At 56.4% G+C, this 15,853-nt stretch overlaps 1 protein-coding gene across 1 annotated transcript; it reads right to left on the reverse strand.

Annotated features, from left to right (window-relative positions):
- Nucleotides 1-1,850: 1,850 nt before the first annotated feature.
- Nucleotides 1,851-5,986, reverse strand: FIGNL2 (fidgetin like 2). The gene has a single exon (XM_029204110.1). The coding sequence runs from the start codon at nucleotides 4,494-4,496 to the stop codon at nucleotides 2,526-2,528; it is 1,971 nt and encodes a 656-aa protein (XP_029059943.1). The 5' UTR covers nucleotides 4,497-5,986; the 3' UTR covers nucleotides 1,851-2,525.
- Nucleotides 5,987-15,853: the final 9,867 nt, after the last annotated feature.

A 15,853-nucleotide genomic window follows, 5' to 3' on the forward strand; every position in this document is an offset into this window, starting at 1 on the left:
ATACAGTCTTTTCTGAGGTAGACAGACCAAACTGCAGAGCATCATCAAACAGGAGATAAATACGTCCATGTACAACACGCATCAAGATGAGGTAGAAATGGTTACAGCTGGAGGAGAGGACCCCAACCCCAATCTGGGCAGAGGAAGGAGAGGGCCAGCTTGCCCTCCCCCCATCCCTGCCCCTGGATTCTTTGGTATGCCCCCCCAAACATTGCCAGAGCTGGACCTGCCCTTCCCCACCCGCCTCAGTGCCCATGAGGTAGGTGCTACAGACTGGAGGCTGTCTCCTTGTGCAAAGCTCCCCAAGGCCAGGAGAGGAGGCAGTGGGGGCCCTGGGTCCTGGTCAGTGAGCTCTTCCCCCAACCCCCAGAGCTGCCTGCCTCTTGAAGGGAAGGCTGGGATCCCAACCCCACCTCCCCAATGCCCTCCACCCCCCGCATACACATATACACACCTGAGAGGACCTGCTCACTCCCTGCTCCCCGCAAGGGCCTTTCAGAGCCAAGACCCTGCACCCACTGCTTCTGAGGCACCAAAGCCCTGCAATCAGCCAGCTCCAAGGAGTGGAAGGCCAGGGACCAAGGGGGGAAAGGGGGGAAAACAGAGCAGCTTTCTTGTTAGCACTCCTAAGCCAGCACAGGCCCTTAGCACCTTGGCACCTGAAATGTCCCCCACGGACTTCCTTCCAGCTAGTAGTGGGAGGTGGTACAGAGACTGCAGGAGCTGTAAGGGTGGCAAGGAACAGGAAAGGCAGCTAGGGTGGGAGAAAGAGTTGGGGTGACAGCTTGTGCCCCCCACCTTTGGACCAAAGGTCAGAGTTGTGAAATGGGCTCCCTGAGGGGGAGGGGCGAACTGCCAAAGCCCCATCAAAGGAGAGTTGGTGGGAAGAAGAAGAATACGGTTCTCACGAGGAAGGGTGCCCAAGCCTGGGCTTCCGGGGGAAAGTTTGGGTGGGACTGAGAATAAACCCCCAATGTTTATTCAGGGGAACACAGCCTGCCCATCTCTTTCACCCTCTCACAGCCCCTGGAGCTCTAGACCTAGGACCCTACGAGAATGGGGGAGGTACAAGTCCCCACAGAACCTTCTCCTGTAAAGGATGCTCATTCACCCCTCCTCAGGGCCTCCCAGCAGGCCCGGGACGCGGAGTCTGTAGTCAGTTTTGTGCCCAACCACTTGCGGCCAGACTATCTTCCCTCCCAAGGAAATCTCCTTAGCGTGAGTTACAGGAGACCCCTGCCTAGACAAGGGCCAGGTGGGATGACCTCTCTGGGGACTTTCTGCCTGGGTCATCTTCCCATTTGGGCCCTCTCAGCCTACTTTCTGGGTCTGGGGCAGGCAGTAGACAAGGGCATCCCAACTCTGGATAACCAACCCTCCACAGAAAACACCCCACTAAGCTGAAGGGTGGGCCCAGCAGGAAGGGAACAAGACCTGCCTCCTCCCAAATTCCACAACCCACCCCCCCTCACCCCTACCTACAACCTTGGGCCTGAGCAGGAAGCCCTAGCAATACATTCTGCTTCTGTCCCAAGAAGCACAGGGGTTTAAGTGTGGCCTCTGGGTCTTCCTCTCCCCTTCCCCACTCAGAAAGGTCTCATTTTCTGAGTCTTCTGGGAGAACCTGCTTCCCTGGGAGTGAAGGGGTAGGTGGGGACACACAGGAGAGCAGCCAAAATCTAACATTCTTTCTGAGGTCAGTTTCTTCCTGAGTTGTCAAAAGAAAAAGAAAAACAGCAAATTCTACACATCTCACAAAAATAAGAGGCCTAAAATATTAAACAAGCTACATTTCTGGGATTTCCCCCCTCAAAAACAAACAACAACAAAAAACCCTTCTTTGGGTGGTTCTTTTTTTTTTTTTTTTTTTTTTTTGCTTGACTCCCACAGACCCAAGGTTTCAGCTGGGTAATGGATACGGGGTGGGAGGGGACTCCCTACCCCTCCTCTTCAGCCCCTAAACCTCCAGATCTCCTGAAAGGGACACTGCGGACTTTGAATGTGAGGGACAGAAGGCAGGGAGAGGGACCAAGAGACAAGAGAGGCTGGAGAGCAAGGAATGGAGACAGAAGCACAGAGAGTGATAGATGGAGAGACAGGGGAGGGAGGAGCAAAAGAGAAACAGGGCCAGCGCCGGGGGTCTGGGGGCGGGGGAGGTATGATCAGTGACAAAGCGACGCGGAAAGAAATCTACGCGAACGCAGAGAAAGGGGGAAGTGGAAGAGGGGGAGGGAGCCATTCAGAAAGCAAGGAGACAAAAGGATTGTGGCGAGAGAGCAGGAGTTCCTTCGGCCCCGGGCCGGCCGTCCGCGGGGCGGAGATGGCGAGCTTCCCGTCCACAATAAATAGGAAAAACCTGAGTACACAGCGCATACGGCATCTATCTGCCTAGCAGAAGCATTTTCCTTCCCACGAAACAAAAACATCCACCGGCAGCCCCCTTCTCTCCCCCACCCCATATCCCTCACTCCGCGAACAGAGGGCCGGGGAGGGGGGCGGCGGCTCCCGCGGCCTCACGGAGCGCCTTCAGTGTCCGAAGCCGTACATTTTGTCCCACTCCACGAACGAGTCCAGCTCCTTGGGCGAGGCCCTAGGGCCCACCTTGGCCAGCGCCGCCTCCAAGTCCTTGTAGGAGAGGGGGCGCTGCAGCCCCGGGAGGCCCGCCCCGGCCGCCGCCTGCTGGCACAGCTGCCCCAACTCGCCCCCGGAGAAGCCCTGGGTGCCCTGCACCAGGGCCGCCAGCTCCCGCTCGCTCAGCGCGCAGCCCTGCTGGGCCAGCGCCCGCTGCAGGATCTGCCCGCGGGCCGGACCGTCGGGCAGCGTCACGTAGAAGCGGAGAGCGAAGCGCCGGCGAGTCGCCTCGTCCAGGGCCGCGGGCCGCGAGGTGGTGCCCACGACCAACACGCCGTCGGCTCCCGCGCCGCAGCCGCCGTCCAGGCAGGCCAGGAGCGGCGCCTGCAGCGCGCCCGGGGCGCTCGTGCCGTCCTCCCGAGCCGACAGCAGCGCGTCCAGCTCACTGATAAGGAGCACCGCGGGCGGGCGGCAGCGCGCAGCCGCGAAGGCGGCCTGGAGGAGGCGCGTGCCCTCGGCGGAGCCCGGCGCGGCCAGCGTGGCTCCGCGCAAGCGCAGCAGCGTGGCGCCCAGCTGCGTGGCGAGGCAGCGGCCCAGCAGCGCTTTGCCGGCGCCCCGCGGCCCAAAGAGCAGCACGGTCCGCGGCGGGCGCGGGCTGCCGGGGTAGGCGGGCGGCCTCAGCAGGGGCCACACCAGCTCCTCCTCCAGCGCCGCCTTGAGCGCGCCCTGGCCCGCTACGTCCGCCCACTGCACCGGCGGCCCGCAGTCCACCATCTTGCTGGTCACCAGCTCCAGGGCCCCCGGGTCCACACCTTTGGAAGGCTCCCCGGACGGCACCGCGAAGCCCCCGCGGGGAGCCGGCACCGGGGATCGCTCCGGAAACTTCTCAAACGGCTCGAGTTGCGGGCCGTAGACGGGGGAGCCCAGGACCTTGAGGGGAACGCCGCCACCGTACTTGCCTGATGCCTCCTCCGCCGCTCCCGGCGGCTTCGCCCGGAACCCGTTGCCCCGACACTCGCCGTTGTCCGCGGCGGGGTAGGAGGCGCCGTCGGCCGCCGGGGCCTTGGCGGGCTCGAAGGCGTACTTGCGGTAGCGGCCCTCGGCGCCTTCATCGGCCGCCTTGCGCTTCAGCGACACTCCAGCCTCCGAGGACCCCTGGAAGCCGTAGGAGGAGGGCGGTGGGCGGGACGGGGCGGGTGTGGGCAGGGGCGTGGGCGCCGCCAAGCCCGAGGTTAGATAGGGGGCCGGGGGCGGGGCGGGCGGCGGCGGGAGGGTCCCATAGCCCGGCTGCGCGGCGTAGCCTCCCGCTGGGTAGTTGTACAGAGGCCCAGAGGGGCCATAGCCCGGCGGGGGCGGGGGCTGCAGGAGCGCGGCCGGGGGAGGCGGGGGCAGCGCGGCGCCGGTCTGCGTACAGTAACCGGGCGCCAGGTAAGCCCCGCCGTAGCCCGCCGCGTACTCGGGCGCTGCCGACGGGCCCCCGCACGCGTTGCCGGCGTAGAGGGGTTCAGGTAGGTTACCGGCTAAAACCGGCGAACCCCCGAGGCCCCCGGAGCCGCCCCCAGTGCCCGACTTGGTTCCCGGGAGGCCTTCGTGGAGCGAGGCCAAGGGGTAGGGGGTCTCCGGCCCCGGCCAGGGCTCGGGGTCCCCCTTGGCGCCGTTGAGGAAGGCGGCGTCGCCGTAGCCGCCCAGGGTGGGGCGCTCGTAAGGCGAGTCCAGGACCCCCGAGTACTTCTCTGCGTAGCGCTTGAGGAGGTTGGAGGCAGTGAGGGCAGAGATGTCGTCGTGTGCCCAAGCATAGTGGCAGCGCTGGCGACCCCCGGGGGGCAACTCCAACTTGTGGGCCGGCGACGGGGTGGTGGAGGAGACGTCCAGGTGCTGCTCTGGCCACTGGCTGAGGGGCTGGGCGTGTTCCGGTGTCCAGTGCATCTTCGACAGAGCTTCAGGCAAGAGAGAGAAGAGTCTACTGAGACCCTGCAGAGCCTCTGAGAGCCCGTCGACTGCCAGCCACAGGCCGACCTTCTTAAACCTTAGCTTGGGACAGGCTGGTTTTCCTGCATCCACCCACACCGTTCCACCCTCCCTAGGCCGTCTTCTGGCACCAAAAACACCATATTTGACTTGCCCCTCATGTCCCACAATTAAGTTATCTGAAAATACTTTCCGCAGATCCAAGATGGATCTGAAAATGACATGTTTGGCCCTAACTTCACCTTCTAGGTAACGACTATTGTTTTGTCCTGGCCCCTCTAGCCCTGCCCTCTAGGACACATGGTCCTTACTTTTAGACCTATTGTAGTGAAGGGTCAGGCAATGGGTAGTCCCCCCCTTTCCCCGCCCCCAGCCCTGGGAATAGTCAAACCCAGGTGGGGCTTATTCAGTAACAGATATTTGCTGCACACCCACCACGTGCTAGGCACTACAGAGGCACTGGGGTTGTGTAAAGGCCCCTGGCCTAGCGGTGGCCCAGCAGTCTGATGGTCCTAAGTCCTCTGTTCACCTTAGCCTTCCCTGAGGCTCCAGGGGCTCCCTTTGGGCCTGAAGTGAGGGATGCCCGTGTCAGTGGCAGCACCATATCGGCCCTGGGAAGCCCCAGAGGCTGACCCAGAAGCATTCACTTCCTTTCTACTTGGTTTCTTTTAGTCTCTACCTGATGAAGTTAGAGCACCTGGGTTCCAGACCCAATTCTGCCCATGACGATTGCATGCAAAGAGCAGGTGCTGACACCGGCCTCGTTCACAGAATGTTACACCACAGTACAAAAAGTTTGTTTAGAAAAGACATATATGTCTTCTAGAGAAGATGGGACAAAGTTAGTTCACAGCAGTGCGAAGTTAGTGCACATAATAGAAAGTGGGTCACAAATTTGTCTCGGAGCTTCCCAGGAACCAAATAACTCATCTTGCAAAGTAAAAAAAAACAAAACAAAACACTGTCATACTCAAAAGAAGCAAAAATGTTCCTGGCATTGAGATCATGGAACTTTTTTTCATGGACCTCAGGAAGCCGACCTGTGAGATGTAATAAAAGTGGCCTCTTCAGTGGCCGTGCTGTAAACACGGCAGAAGTGTTAACACGGCCGTTTTGTCCACTGTCCCTCAGCACCAGTCCAGGCGTGGGCCACACTGGTAAAAGGGATCCAAGGCCTGGGGAACAGCACTCGCCAGGCATATGGTTCCAACTGGGTGGCCTGATCCGAGGATAACATCTCAAAGACTCAATGGGCCCATGACATGCCAGAGAAGATTTTTGCTGCTGCTGATTTTTCAAACCAAAGCTTTTGATAAGACAAGTTAACCTTACAGGTTCAATATTCTTTCTTCAACAAAATTTTATCGAGGGACTTCCCTGGTGGCACAGTGGTTAAGAATCTGTCTGCCAATGCAGGGGACACAGGTTCGAGCCCTGGTCCGGGAAGATCCCACATGCCACGGAGAAACTCAGCCTGCGCGCCACAACTACTGAGCCTGCATGCCACAACTACTGGAGCCCGCGCACCCTAGAGGCCATGCTCCGCAACAAGAGAAGCCACCGCAATGAGAAGCCCACGCACTACAACGAAGAGTAGCCCCCACTCGCCGTAACTAGAGAAAGCCTGCGTGCAGCAACGAAGACCCAGTGCAGCCATAAATAAATAAATAAAATTAAAAAAAAATTTTTTTATTGAGCACATACTAAGAGCTGCGCTGGGCATGGGGGCAGGTTGAAAGGTGAATATGATGGTTCAACCAGGTGGAGGAGACAGACAACATCCTTTATGAGGTGGGAAAAGAGAGGTGTGTGCCCAGAGCTCTAGGGCTCGGGGGAATGTGCCATGCCTCGTTGAGAAGGCCTCACCAGGGAGGAGTATCTTTGCTGGACCTTGAAGGGTGAGAGACCAAAACTGACCAGACCGGCTAGAGGGATCCAGCCCCTTCAAAGATGCAGGGCACAGTGCGTTGAGAAAGCCAGGGCTGGAATAGTTCATATGCCCTCTTCCCTCCTTCAAGATGCCTTACTGCCACCTTCTGGAAAATTGTCATAGTAAGTCTACAAATCTACCACGTCTATGATGCGAACTGTGCCCCTTTAGAAGTAGGGCTCCTGTGTAGTGCACAACCTACATAACCTATACGCTGTAAGCCTAGAGGGAGCACCAAGAACTGTTGGGTCCCTGGAGTCTTGCAAGTAGGTATATGTGGGGGGAGTGGTAGAAGAAGAGGCTGAAAGTAATCAGACCGCTTCTCAGGCTCTCCACAGTTGCCCTTACTTGCAGCAGCCTGACTGTATCACCTCTTATGGCTGTAACCTGATGTCACTGGGTGAGGACAGTCTTTGAAAATAAAACTATTTACTCTCATCCCCGCTGCCCTAGGGAAGGCATGAGCCACGGATACTAAATCTTTAATAGAGGAGTTCTTAGATTTGTTTCGCCTCCATCTGAGAGGTGATCCTGGCCACCAATGGCAAGAGAGCAGAGCAGAGACAGCAGAACTGAGGGTGAAGTCTGAGGGATGCAGATATGCAGCTCCTACTGCGGGGTCTCCGAAGAACAGAGGCTTTACCTATTGTCAAATGGGTAATGTCCTGGGATATCAGAAATCCCAAGTGGTTCTGCTTGCAGGGTCATATGTGGTAACATCAGAGTCATACAAATGCAAAAATTGTGTTATGACGTAGCCCCCCAAACCTGTTTTTTTTAATTCACTATTATCTGTGAATGTAGATAGGGAGCTTTGGCTCCTTAATATAGGGGGGAGAGATCTGAATGTGATGAGAGCAGTTTCCCTGAACTTATTAAAGTGGGCATGCTGGGGGAAAAGGGGGGCCCCTCCCAGAAGGACATACATAGACACAGCAAGGAAGGCTCTGGGTGTGGACTTGTTCACACACATCTCCCTTGCCCACTGCCAGATCCGCTGCTCCTCCTTGTGGCTGTCCTGCAGTATCCTCCCTGCCCCTCAGCCGGCTCCTGCCCTGGCCCGCAGCAGTCTTCACTCAGGTCCCCACTCTCCAGACCAAGCAAGCACTCAGGCCCTGGTCCGCATCGAACCACTCCACCTCAGCCATTGTGGACTCTAGGAACCCACTACCTCTGGCCCTCCAAGCCTGTCCTCCCAGCTCCACACCCGTCTGTCTCATCTGCTCCGGGCTTAGCCCCTTGCAGGCTCTCCTAGCCCCTGCCCAAAGGGGCCCTTGTCCACCACAGCTCATCCCACCCACTTTGAGATTGTCTCTACCCTCGGTCCCCTCAGATACTGGCCTTCCGCTCCAGGCCGTTCTCTTCCGTTTTCGCCTGGGGCACGTCTCCCTCACCTCTGGCCTTCTATTTTCACCTTTATCTCCATCTGCATCCATTTTGCAGGCCAGGCGGCCTGAGGGTCCCTCCACCTCAACCCATGACCCCATCTGGCCCAGGCTGGGACCTTGCCCCATGAATGAACTATTCTTCCCCACTACCATGGCCTGGCTTCATCCCCACAGCAAGCTTAATTCTTTCCCATTTTCAAAAAGACTTCCTTTACCCTAAGTCCCCTACTAACTACCAGCCCATCTCTCTTGCCCTTCTCCTTCATTCTTCCCTCAAGCATCACTCCCTGCCTGCAGTGATAGCAGGGTAGAGCACGCTGTGTCCCTGCCCTCACCCTCAGGCCAGTTACAGCCCTCTCCTCTCCCACGGGGAGTTGGGGCCTGCTAGTCAGGAGCTGGAGGGATCTCCCCTGGAGAGGGACCCCACCTCCTTCCCAGGTTCACAGGGCACACTGCAGTCCCTACATCAGCTGAGCTACACATGATGGAAGGCCTGGGGGACTGGGGGAAGGTATGGGTTTTGAATCAGAGAGACCTGGGTTTGAATCCAGGTTCAAACACTTATGATGTGAGCCTGAGCACGCTGCCTAACCTCACTGAAGCTCAATTTCTCCACCTGTTAAAGGGCATGACCTATGCCTTGCAGAATGGCCATGAGGATTTAAAAAGATAACATAAGTACACAGTCCAGCGTCGGATATAAAGTAGAATGACTTGCTTGTGCCTTGCTGAGTGAATCCGAACAAGTCACTTCCCCTTGGGGTTGGGGGAACGTGAAGAATGTTCCAGCTCTGATATGACAGACTGGTCCTTATGCCATTTCCTCTCTGTCCCCACTGGGGGGCAGAGCCAGCCCCTTCTCCGTGCTTTATGCACTGTCTTGTGTAGCCCTCACAACAGCCCAATGAGAAATACTATTGTCATCATCCCCATTTGGCAGATGAAGAGACTGAGGTACAGAGAGATGAATACATCCCTAAGGTCACACAGCTGCTACCCAGGGGAGCAGGATTCAGACCCCAGCAGTCTAACTGCAGGGCCCAGGCCCTGACCTCTTGGCTGCACTACCTCCCTGGTCTAGCCCTTGGTACTCACGGCAAGAGAAGAGCCTGAGGCCATGACACAGCCTCCACCAAGGCTCCTTTCCTTGGCCCTAAGGAAACGTGTTTCGGTGTTTGCCCGGGAATGTGGCTATGCTTCAAGTGCTGTATGCTTACCCTTCAAACCTGCAGTTGGAAGCATCTCCCCCTGGGGGATCCCAAGTTAACTGTGCCCCACACGCAGAAGAATATGTGCCCTCTCACTGCAAAACAGCCCGAGTAGAGCTGTCCCTTTCACCCGCAACCTTGCCATCTGATAAGCACTCACACCCCTAGGCTGGGCAGACAGTTCCTTATTTGGGTGTGTGGGCTTCGCTGGGGGTGGCTGGGACTCTGTGGAGAAAACGCCACTTTTTGAAACTGCACCCTTTGGGGAGCAAAGGAGGTCAGGCTCCTGAAGCAACTCTTTCTCTGCAGACCCTTGGAGGCTGGAACTCCATTTGACTCCACACACACAGTGCAGTCCTTCAAACTCATAGGTGGTCAATAAATAGTAACAAAGAATTGCTGGATGGAGGGGGAGGAAAGAATTCTATAAAACCCTCCCCTCACTTGTAGGAAGTCTTCCAGGATCAAAGAGGGAAGTGATTGGGCCTTTACAAATGGCCAAGGCACTCAATGCACTGATTTCAGTCCTCGTGGGCCTCTCCGATCCCCGTGGACCAGGCCCAGGACACTCCGTGCATCAGGTCTGACACAGGCTGTGATAGTGTGATTTACGATAAGAAATATATACGGGTGGGCCCGAACGAACTTTTTGGCCAGCCCAATATTTAGTCTTCATCCTCCTCTGTTCCTGACTCACAGCTCCCCAGACCCTTGGAATTTCCTAAGCATAAGAGTGACGGGAGCATCTTTCATTATAATATTTGCTCTCTTGTCCGAGTTCCTGAAATAGCTTCAGAGCAATAAAGATGAAATTGGTCTCCTGTGATTCCTAACATGTCCCTTTCAACCACACCTGAGTTTACGTTAATGAGGTGATTTTTGGAAAGCTCCTAGGAAACCTAAAGATGAAGCCTGCTTGCAAGGGGAAGCAGCCATGATTAGAGGGTTGGAACTTTCAGCGCCCCCCACCCCACCTTCCAGGGAAAGGAGAGGCGCTGGAGATTGAGCTCCATCGCCAGTGGCCAACGGCTTAATCGCTGTTGGCTGTGTAAGAGGCCTCCACAAAAACCCCAGAGGACGGGGTTGGGAGAGCTTCTGGGTTGGTGAACACGTGGAGGTGCTGGGAGGGTGGCTGCTGGGAAAGGGCAAGGAAGCTCCATGCATCTTCCCATATACCTGCCTTATGCATCTCTTCCATCCCGCTGATACTGACTTAAATCCTTTTATAATAAACCAGTAATCTAACTGGTTTCTTGAGCTCCCTGAGCAACTCTAGCAAATTAATCAAACTGCAGGAAGGGGTCGTGGGAACCTCTGATTTACACCCCACACTGGTCAGAAGCACAGATAACAGCCTAGGCTCGTGATTGGCATCTGAAGGGGGCAGTCTTGTAGGACTGGGCCCTTAACCCGTGGGAGCTGCCGCTACCTCCAGTAGATTGTGTCAGAATTGAGTTAAATACGTAGGACACCTAGCTGGTGTCCCAGAACTGGCTGGTGTGTGGAAAACCCACAGGTCTGGTGTTGGAAGTGAAGCAGTGTGAGAGAAAGGGGGACACACAGGAGGAGTGTTTCTCCCTCACACACGCCTCCACCCTCATTCTGACATCAAGAGGCAGCAGACACCCTGAGCTGTCCCTATGTGACCACGGGCAAGACACCTAACCTCTCCAAGCCTCACTTTCTTCAGCTGTCAAATGAGATGCTGTAGATGATGGACAGCAAACTTGCTCTCACTAGGAACCCTTTAAATGAGTTTTATACAGGCTGAGGTGGGAAGGGACCCCAACCATGCAGTGTCAACACCCCCCTCCGACTCCGTAAGGGGGCCCCTAACACGCCCTCCCCATCTCACAGAAGTTCTCTGGTTCAGAATTCCCTGACCCACAGGGCTGGGGGCGGGGCAGGAAGGAGAGGCAGCTGTGTGGTGGCTCCAGTCCTGGGTGGAGAAGGGCCGATGTCACCCTCCTGGGCCAGCTCCTCGGGCTCTATTATCTCAGCCTGGGACAAAGGGGCTGGAGTGGAGAATCCCATTGTTGGGCCTCGTATGGAAATCTCATTAATCTATTCACCACGGCTCCCACAGGCCTTTTGTCCCAGGCTTTTTGTCTCTCGCTCACAACTGATGCCCCGGGGGTCTCTGGCTGCCTGGCAGAGCTTGAAGGTTACAGTTCCCCCATCCACTGGGCCCTGCCCCCTCGTGCCAACCCCTAGTTACTGCAAGAGGGGAGGAGAGGGAGGGCACCCGGGAGCCTCTGGAGGACAGGACAGGTCACCTGCCTCAGGCCTTGCACCCACCATCTAGGAAGCTGTTCCCCCAGCGCAGCTGGACCCCCAGCACCCCGCCCTAGACACAGGGCCTAGCATGGGTCGGGCTCAGTAAGTGTTTAGGGGATGAACCAGAAGAGGCCAGAGAGGCAGCTACAAAACTCTGAGCCACAAGGGCGGCAGCCCAGTTTCTTCAGGTTCACTGTCTTGTTTCCATCCAGCCAGCAAACACTTTCATATACCTTCAGAGTGCCAGCCACTGAGCAACAGCTGTCACAGGGGCAAAACCGGATCCAGCCCTTCCTTGCAACTCTACCATCTCACAGGGAAGATGAGGTGAAAGTGGTTATGGCCATAGGAAAGAAAAGAAGAGAAAAGAAAGGAAAGGAAGAGGGATGGAGAGAAAGAAAAAGAAAGAAAGAAGGGAAGGAAGAGAAGGAAAGAGCAGGAAAGAATGAAAGAGCAAGAAAGAAAAGAAAAGAATTAACACTGGCAGTTGGGAGGCTGTGGAGCCTATTTTCGGTGGGGAATCAGAGCGGCACCTAAAATGGGTCTCTGCAGACAGAAAGCACTGGGGTGTGTTCGCTGCCGAGCTGAGCAGGGAGTGCTGGCACATCCGTGTCACCACTCACCACCCAACACCCCACCTAAGTAGATAGTATTTACAGATGATAAAACTGAGTCCCAGGGAGGAGGTCCTGCTTGCCCAAGGTCAGAAAGAGGGCCTCCTCCTTCTGGCCAGTGTTTTCGCACCTCCATAGGCTCCGATAAGGCAAGGATACAAATGAGGGAGCAGACCCCGGAGGGGAGCAGGGGTCCACCCAGCAGATCTCAACACTCCCCTCCATGTCCCTAAACTCACTCCTTGGCTGGAAAAATGGTGGAGAACTGGAGCTGGGGAAGGGGGAAAGGAGAGCCATAGGGAGATGAGGAAGGGGTCACGTGCCAGGAGGTGGGAATGGTCGGAGCCAAAAGACACCTGGGAAACGGTCCTGCTCAGTCCAGCCTACAGGGCTTTGCTCACCCAGGTCTGCTCACTGGAAAGCTCTCCCTGTGCCAACTAGCTCGTTCCCATCTTTCAAGGCCCACGGCAGGTCCTTCCTCCTTCACGCATCCTCCTTGGCCACTCCAGCCCTAACTGACCCCTTGCCTTTTGGGGAGAGCTGGAGGAAGCCCCTCCTGGCAGTAAGAACACAGGCTGTTCTTCCTCTTGCGCCCAGATCCCGTCCCCTTTCGATGCCCAGGGACCGTGTTCCCTCAAGTCTCCCCTCTCCTGCATGACCAGCTTCCCCCTCTACTGGGTCGTCCTCATCAGCCCACCAACATGCTGCCCCTTCTCCCATCTTGGGGTCGGGGGAGCCCCAGAGGACCTCCTGATCCCCTTCCAACTGCATCCTATTGCACTCTGCGGGGGAGCCCCAGAGGACCTCTCGATCCCCTTCCGACTACATCCTATTGCACTCTGCCTGCTTTTTACCAAAATCAAAAACAAAACAAAAACAAGAAAGAGTTTAAAAGATGCCTATGCTACAAGTTCTGATTCCTCCCCTCCCATTCTCTCTTGACCGCCCTCCATCCAGGCTTTCACACCCAGCGTTCCAGCTGTCTGCGTGCGTGTTGTGAAGTCTGACCGTCAGTCAGATGGCCAGTCCTCAGCTCAGCGGCATTGGACTCAGCCGATCCCCCCTCCTTCCTGAAGCTTCTTCACTGGGCGCCCCGCCCCCTCTCCTCCTCCACCTCTTTCAGACCCTCCTTTCACCCCTCCCCTCTGAGCCTTGCTGAGCCCAGGGCTCAGTCCTTGGAGACTTCTCTCCACATTAATTCCTTGGAGACCCCACCCAGGCTCACGGCCTTGACCATCGGCTGTGCACTGAGGATTCTCCAGCCTAGCTCCGCCCCATGCACACCGCACTGGCATAGTCAACCTTCTTCCTGACCCCTCTCCGCTTAAATGTTTAATGGACACAACCGACGTGTCCAAAAATCAAACTTCTGACTTTCTCACCCAGCTCCGACCTACCCACCACCCACTACTCACACCCTGGGTCTTCCCCACCTCAGGAAATGGCAGCCTCATCCCTTCTATGCGCTCAGGCCAGAAACCTTGGGGTCACTTCTAACTTCTCTCTTTCACACCTCAGACCAGCAAATCAGACTGGCCCCGGCTTCTAAATCTATCCAAACTGCAGCCACCTCTCACCACTCCGGCGACATCTCTTACCCAGAGGACGGCAGCGGCCTCCCATTCTCCCCTCCCCATGTCCACTCTTGTGCCCCACTCTCTAGTCGCAACGCAGTAGCCACAGGACCTTTGAAAACATGTCTGAGCATGTCATTCTTCTGCCCAGAAGCTTCCAGAGGCTCCTATCTCACTGGGAAGAAAAGCCAGAGTCCTCCTAATAGCCGACCTCATCCCACCCATCTGCTTCCCCTCCCCTCCAGGCCTCCCCTCCCGCCACTGTCCCCTGGCGCCTCCCCTCCAGTCACACTGGCTTCCTCACTGCTCCCCGCACACTGGCTTTGCTCCCGCCTCAGAGGCCCTGGCCTTGCTGCACTCTGTACCTGAAACACTCTTTCCCCAGACGGCTGCACAGCTCACACCTTCACTCACTCCAGGCCTCTGCTCAACTGTCACCTCGTCAGACCCTGACCCCCCAACCTGATGTCCTCTGTGGCACTCATCGTAATCTGACCCGCCTGTTGCTTTACCTTCTTGCACCCGTTGGAAAGTTCCATGAAAGTGGGTACTTGCTTTTGTTCACTGTCTTATCCCAAGCACCTAGGACAGTACCTAGCGCACAGTAAGTTCTTAATAGACTCTGTAGAGTGGACGGATGGATGGATGGATGAGCAAAGAGGCTTGAAAGTGCTTCTGTGTCCAAATAAAGAAAAAAATCCAGGTGACTAAACTGGAGCCCACGTGAGCTGTTGAGGGTGGCAAGAGGCAAAGCCCGGGAATTACTTCAGGAGTGGACGGGGAGGGATTGCCTGGAAGGGGAATCCGTGTCTTGAACACCAGAGGAAATACCCAGCCCTGATCTGGCTGGAGCCGAAGGACACCCAGCCTCCCAGGGACCCCACCTGGCCTTTTTTTTTTTTTTCCTTTTTCCCCCAAAAATCTTCCTCCTCCTCTCTTCCCCCAGCCAGGCCTCTGGGAGAGGACAAAAGGGGCAATGGAATTCCCATCAAAGGCCACCGGACACATGGTAAAGAGATCAGGGCCCTTGGGATCCTGCTTCCTCAAGGTAGTAAGGCCTCCCCGCCAGTCTGGCTCCTCTCTGGGATGGGGGTGGCAGGGGGCGTGGGGTGTGCTCTGGCCCTGGACTCCTCATATGTCAAATGCCAAACAGCAGGAGGCTGGCCAAGCAGCCCCCATCTGGGCTGTGTGTGTGCACACGCGCTGGGGGGAGGGGAGAGTGCAGAAATCCCTGCTTGTGTCCGCGGTCAGGGCCACAGACAAGCTGTGACCATCTGTTGTCGTCTTGAGAGGCCAGGCCAGGGGCCGAGCACCCTTGAGGATAAACCTTTCCTTTCTCCCAGCCTTCTAGTGTTTGCAGAGAACTTGAATAATTACCATTCAGTTTCATCCTCACGACTTCCCTGATAGATAAACATATTCTCCCCATTTTACAGAAGAGGAAACGGAGGCTCAGAGAAGGGGGAGTGATTCTCCCAAGGCCACAACAGCTAGTAAGAGGGGAAGCTGAGATTCTCAGCCCATGCTGCCAGCCCCTCCCTATCTCAGCCTTGGCCAAGGTGCCTAGGTGCCAAACACAGGGCCCCCTCAGGGCGAGGCTGTCAGGCACAGCTCCAGCCCAAGCCTGCTCCCTATCCCCTCTTCCAGGAAGCCTTCTAGGACTGACACCCCCAAGGAAGCTCTAAGATGCTTCAAAGTCTAGCGCTCTATACAGCCACTCCTTTCCCACCCTGGGCTGTTGGTCTGTCCCTGGGTATTGGGCCCCCTCACTGGCCAGGACCTCTTAAGGGCCGCTCGGTCACCCACCCGCACTGGGGCTGGGGTGCTCTGACAGACTGGGGAGGGGGCACCGCACGCTGCGAAGAACCCCACCTAAGGTCACACAGGCAGGAAGGGATCTGCGCCCAAGAGCCTGGCTTCCACCTCTGAACACAGCCTCTAATCCTGTGCAGCCCACAGCGCAGCTGCCACAGGGAGCGCTTTAAATTCATTGCAATGTACTAATTATTTAAAATTAAACCACTTATAATTACCTATTAATTATTTAAAAATAAAAAATGTATTTTTGAAGTGAAATTCAATTAAAGGAATTTCCTCGACAGCACTAGCCACACTGCAAGCTCTCACTAGCCACATGCGGTAGTGGCACCTGCACGGTCAGCGCGGACACAGAGCATCCCCATCACCGCAGAAAGTTCCATGGGAACTGTGCTGCTCTCATCCCAGCCAGGACTTGCTTCTGCAGCCGGGGTGCTTCCCACTACAGCTGGAGCCTCCGCTGCTTTCTCCTGAACTTGAACGGAGTCTCACTTCTTAGGGTCTCC

Source organism: Monodon monoceros, unplaced genomic scaffold (assembly GCF_005190385.1).
Source record: "Monodon monoceros isolate NGI ecotype Baffin Bay Population unplaced genomic scaffold, NGI_Narwhal_1 Super_Scaffold_6, whole genome shotgun sequence".
In the NCBI taxonomy this organism is placed as follows: Eukaryota; Metazoa; Chordata; class Mammalia; order Artiodactyla; family Monodontidae; genus Monodon; species Monodon monoceros.

Coding starts and splice junctions, on each gene's coding strand:
- FIGNL2 (XM_029204110.1), bottom strand. CDS start 4,496: ATGCACTGGACACCGGAACACGCCCAGCCCCTCAGCCAGTGGCCAGAG.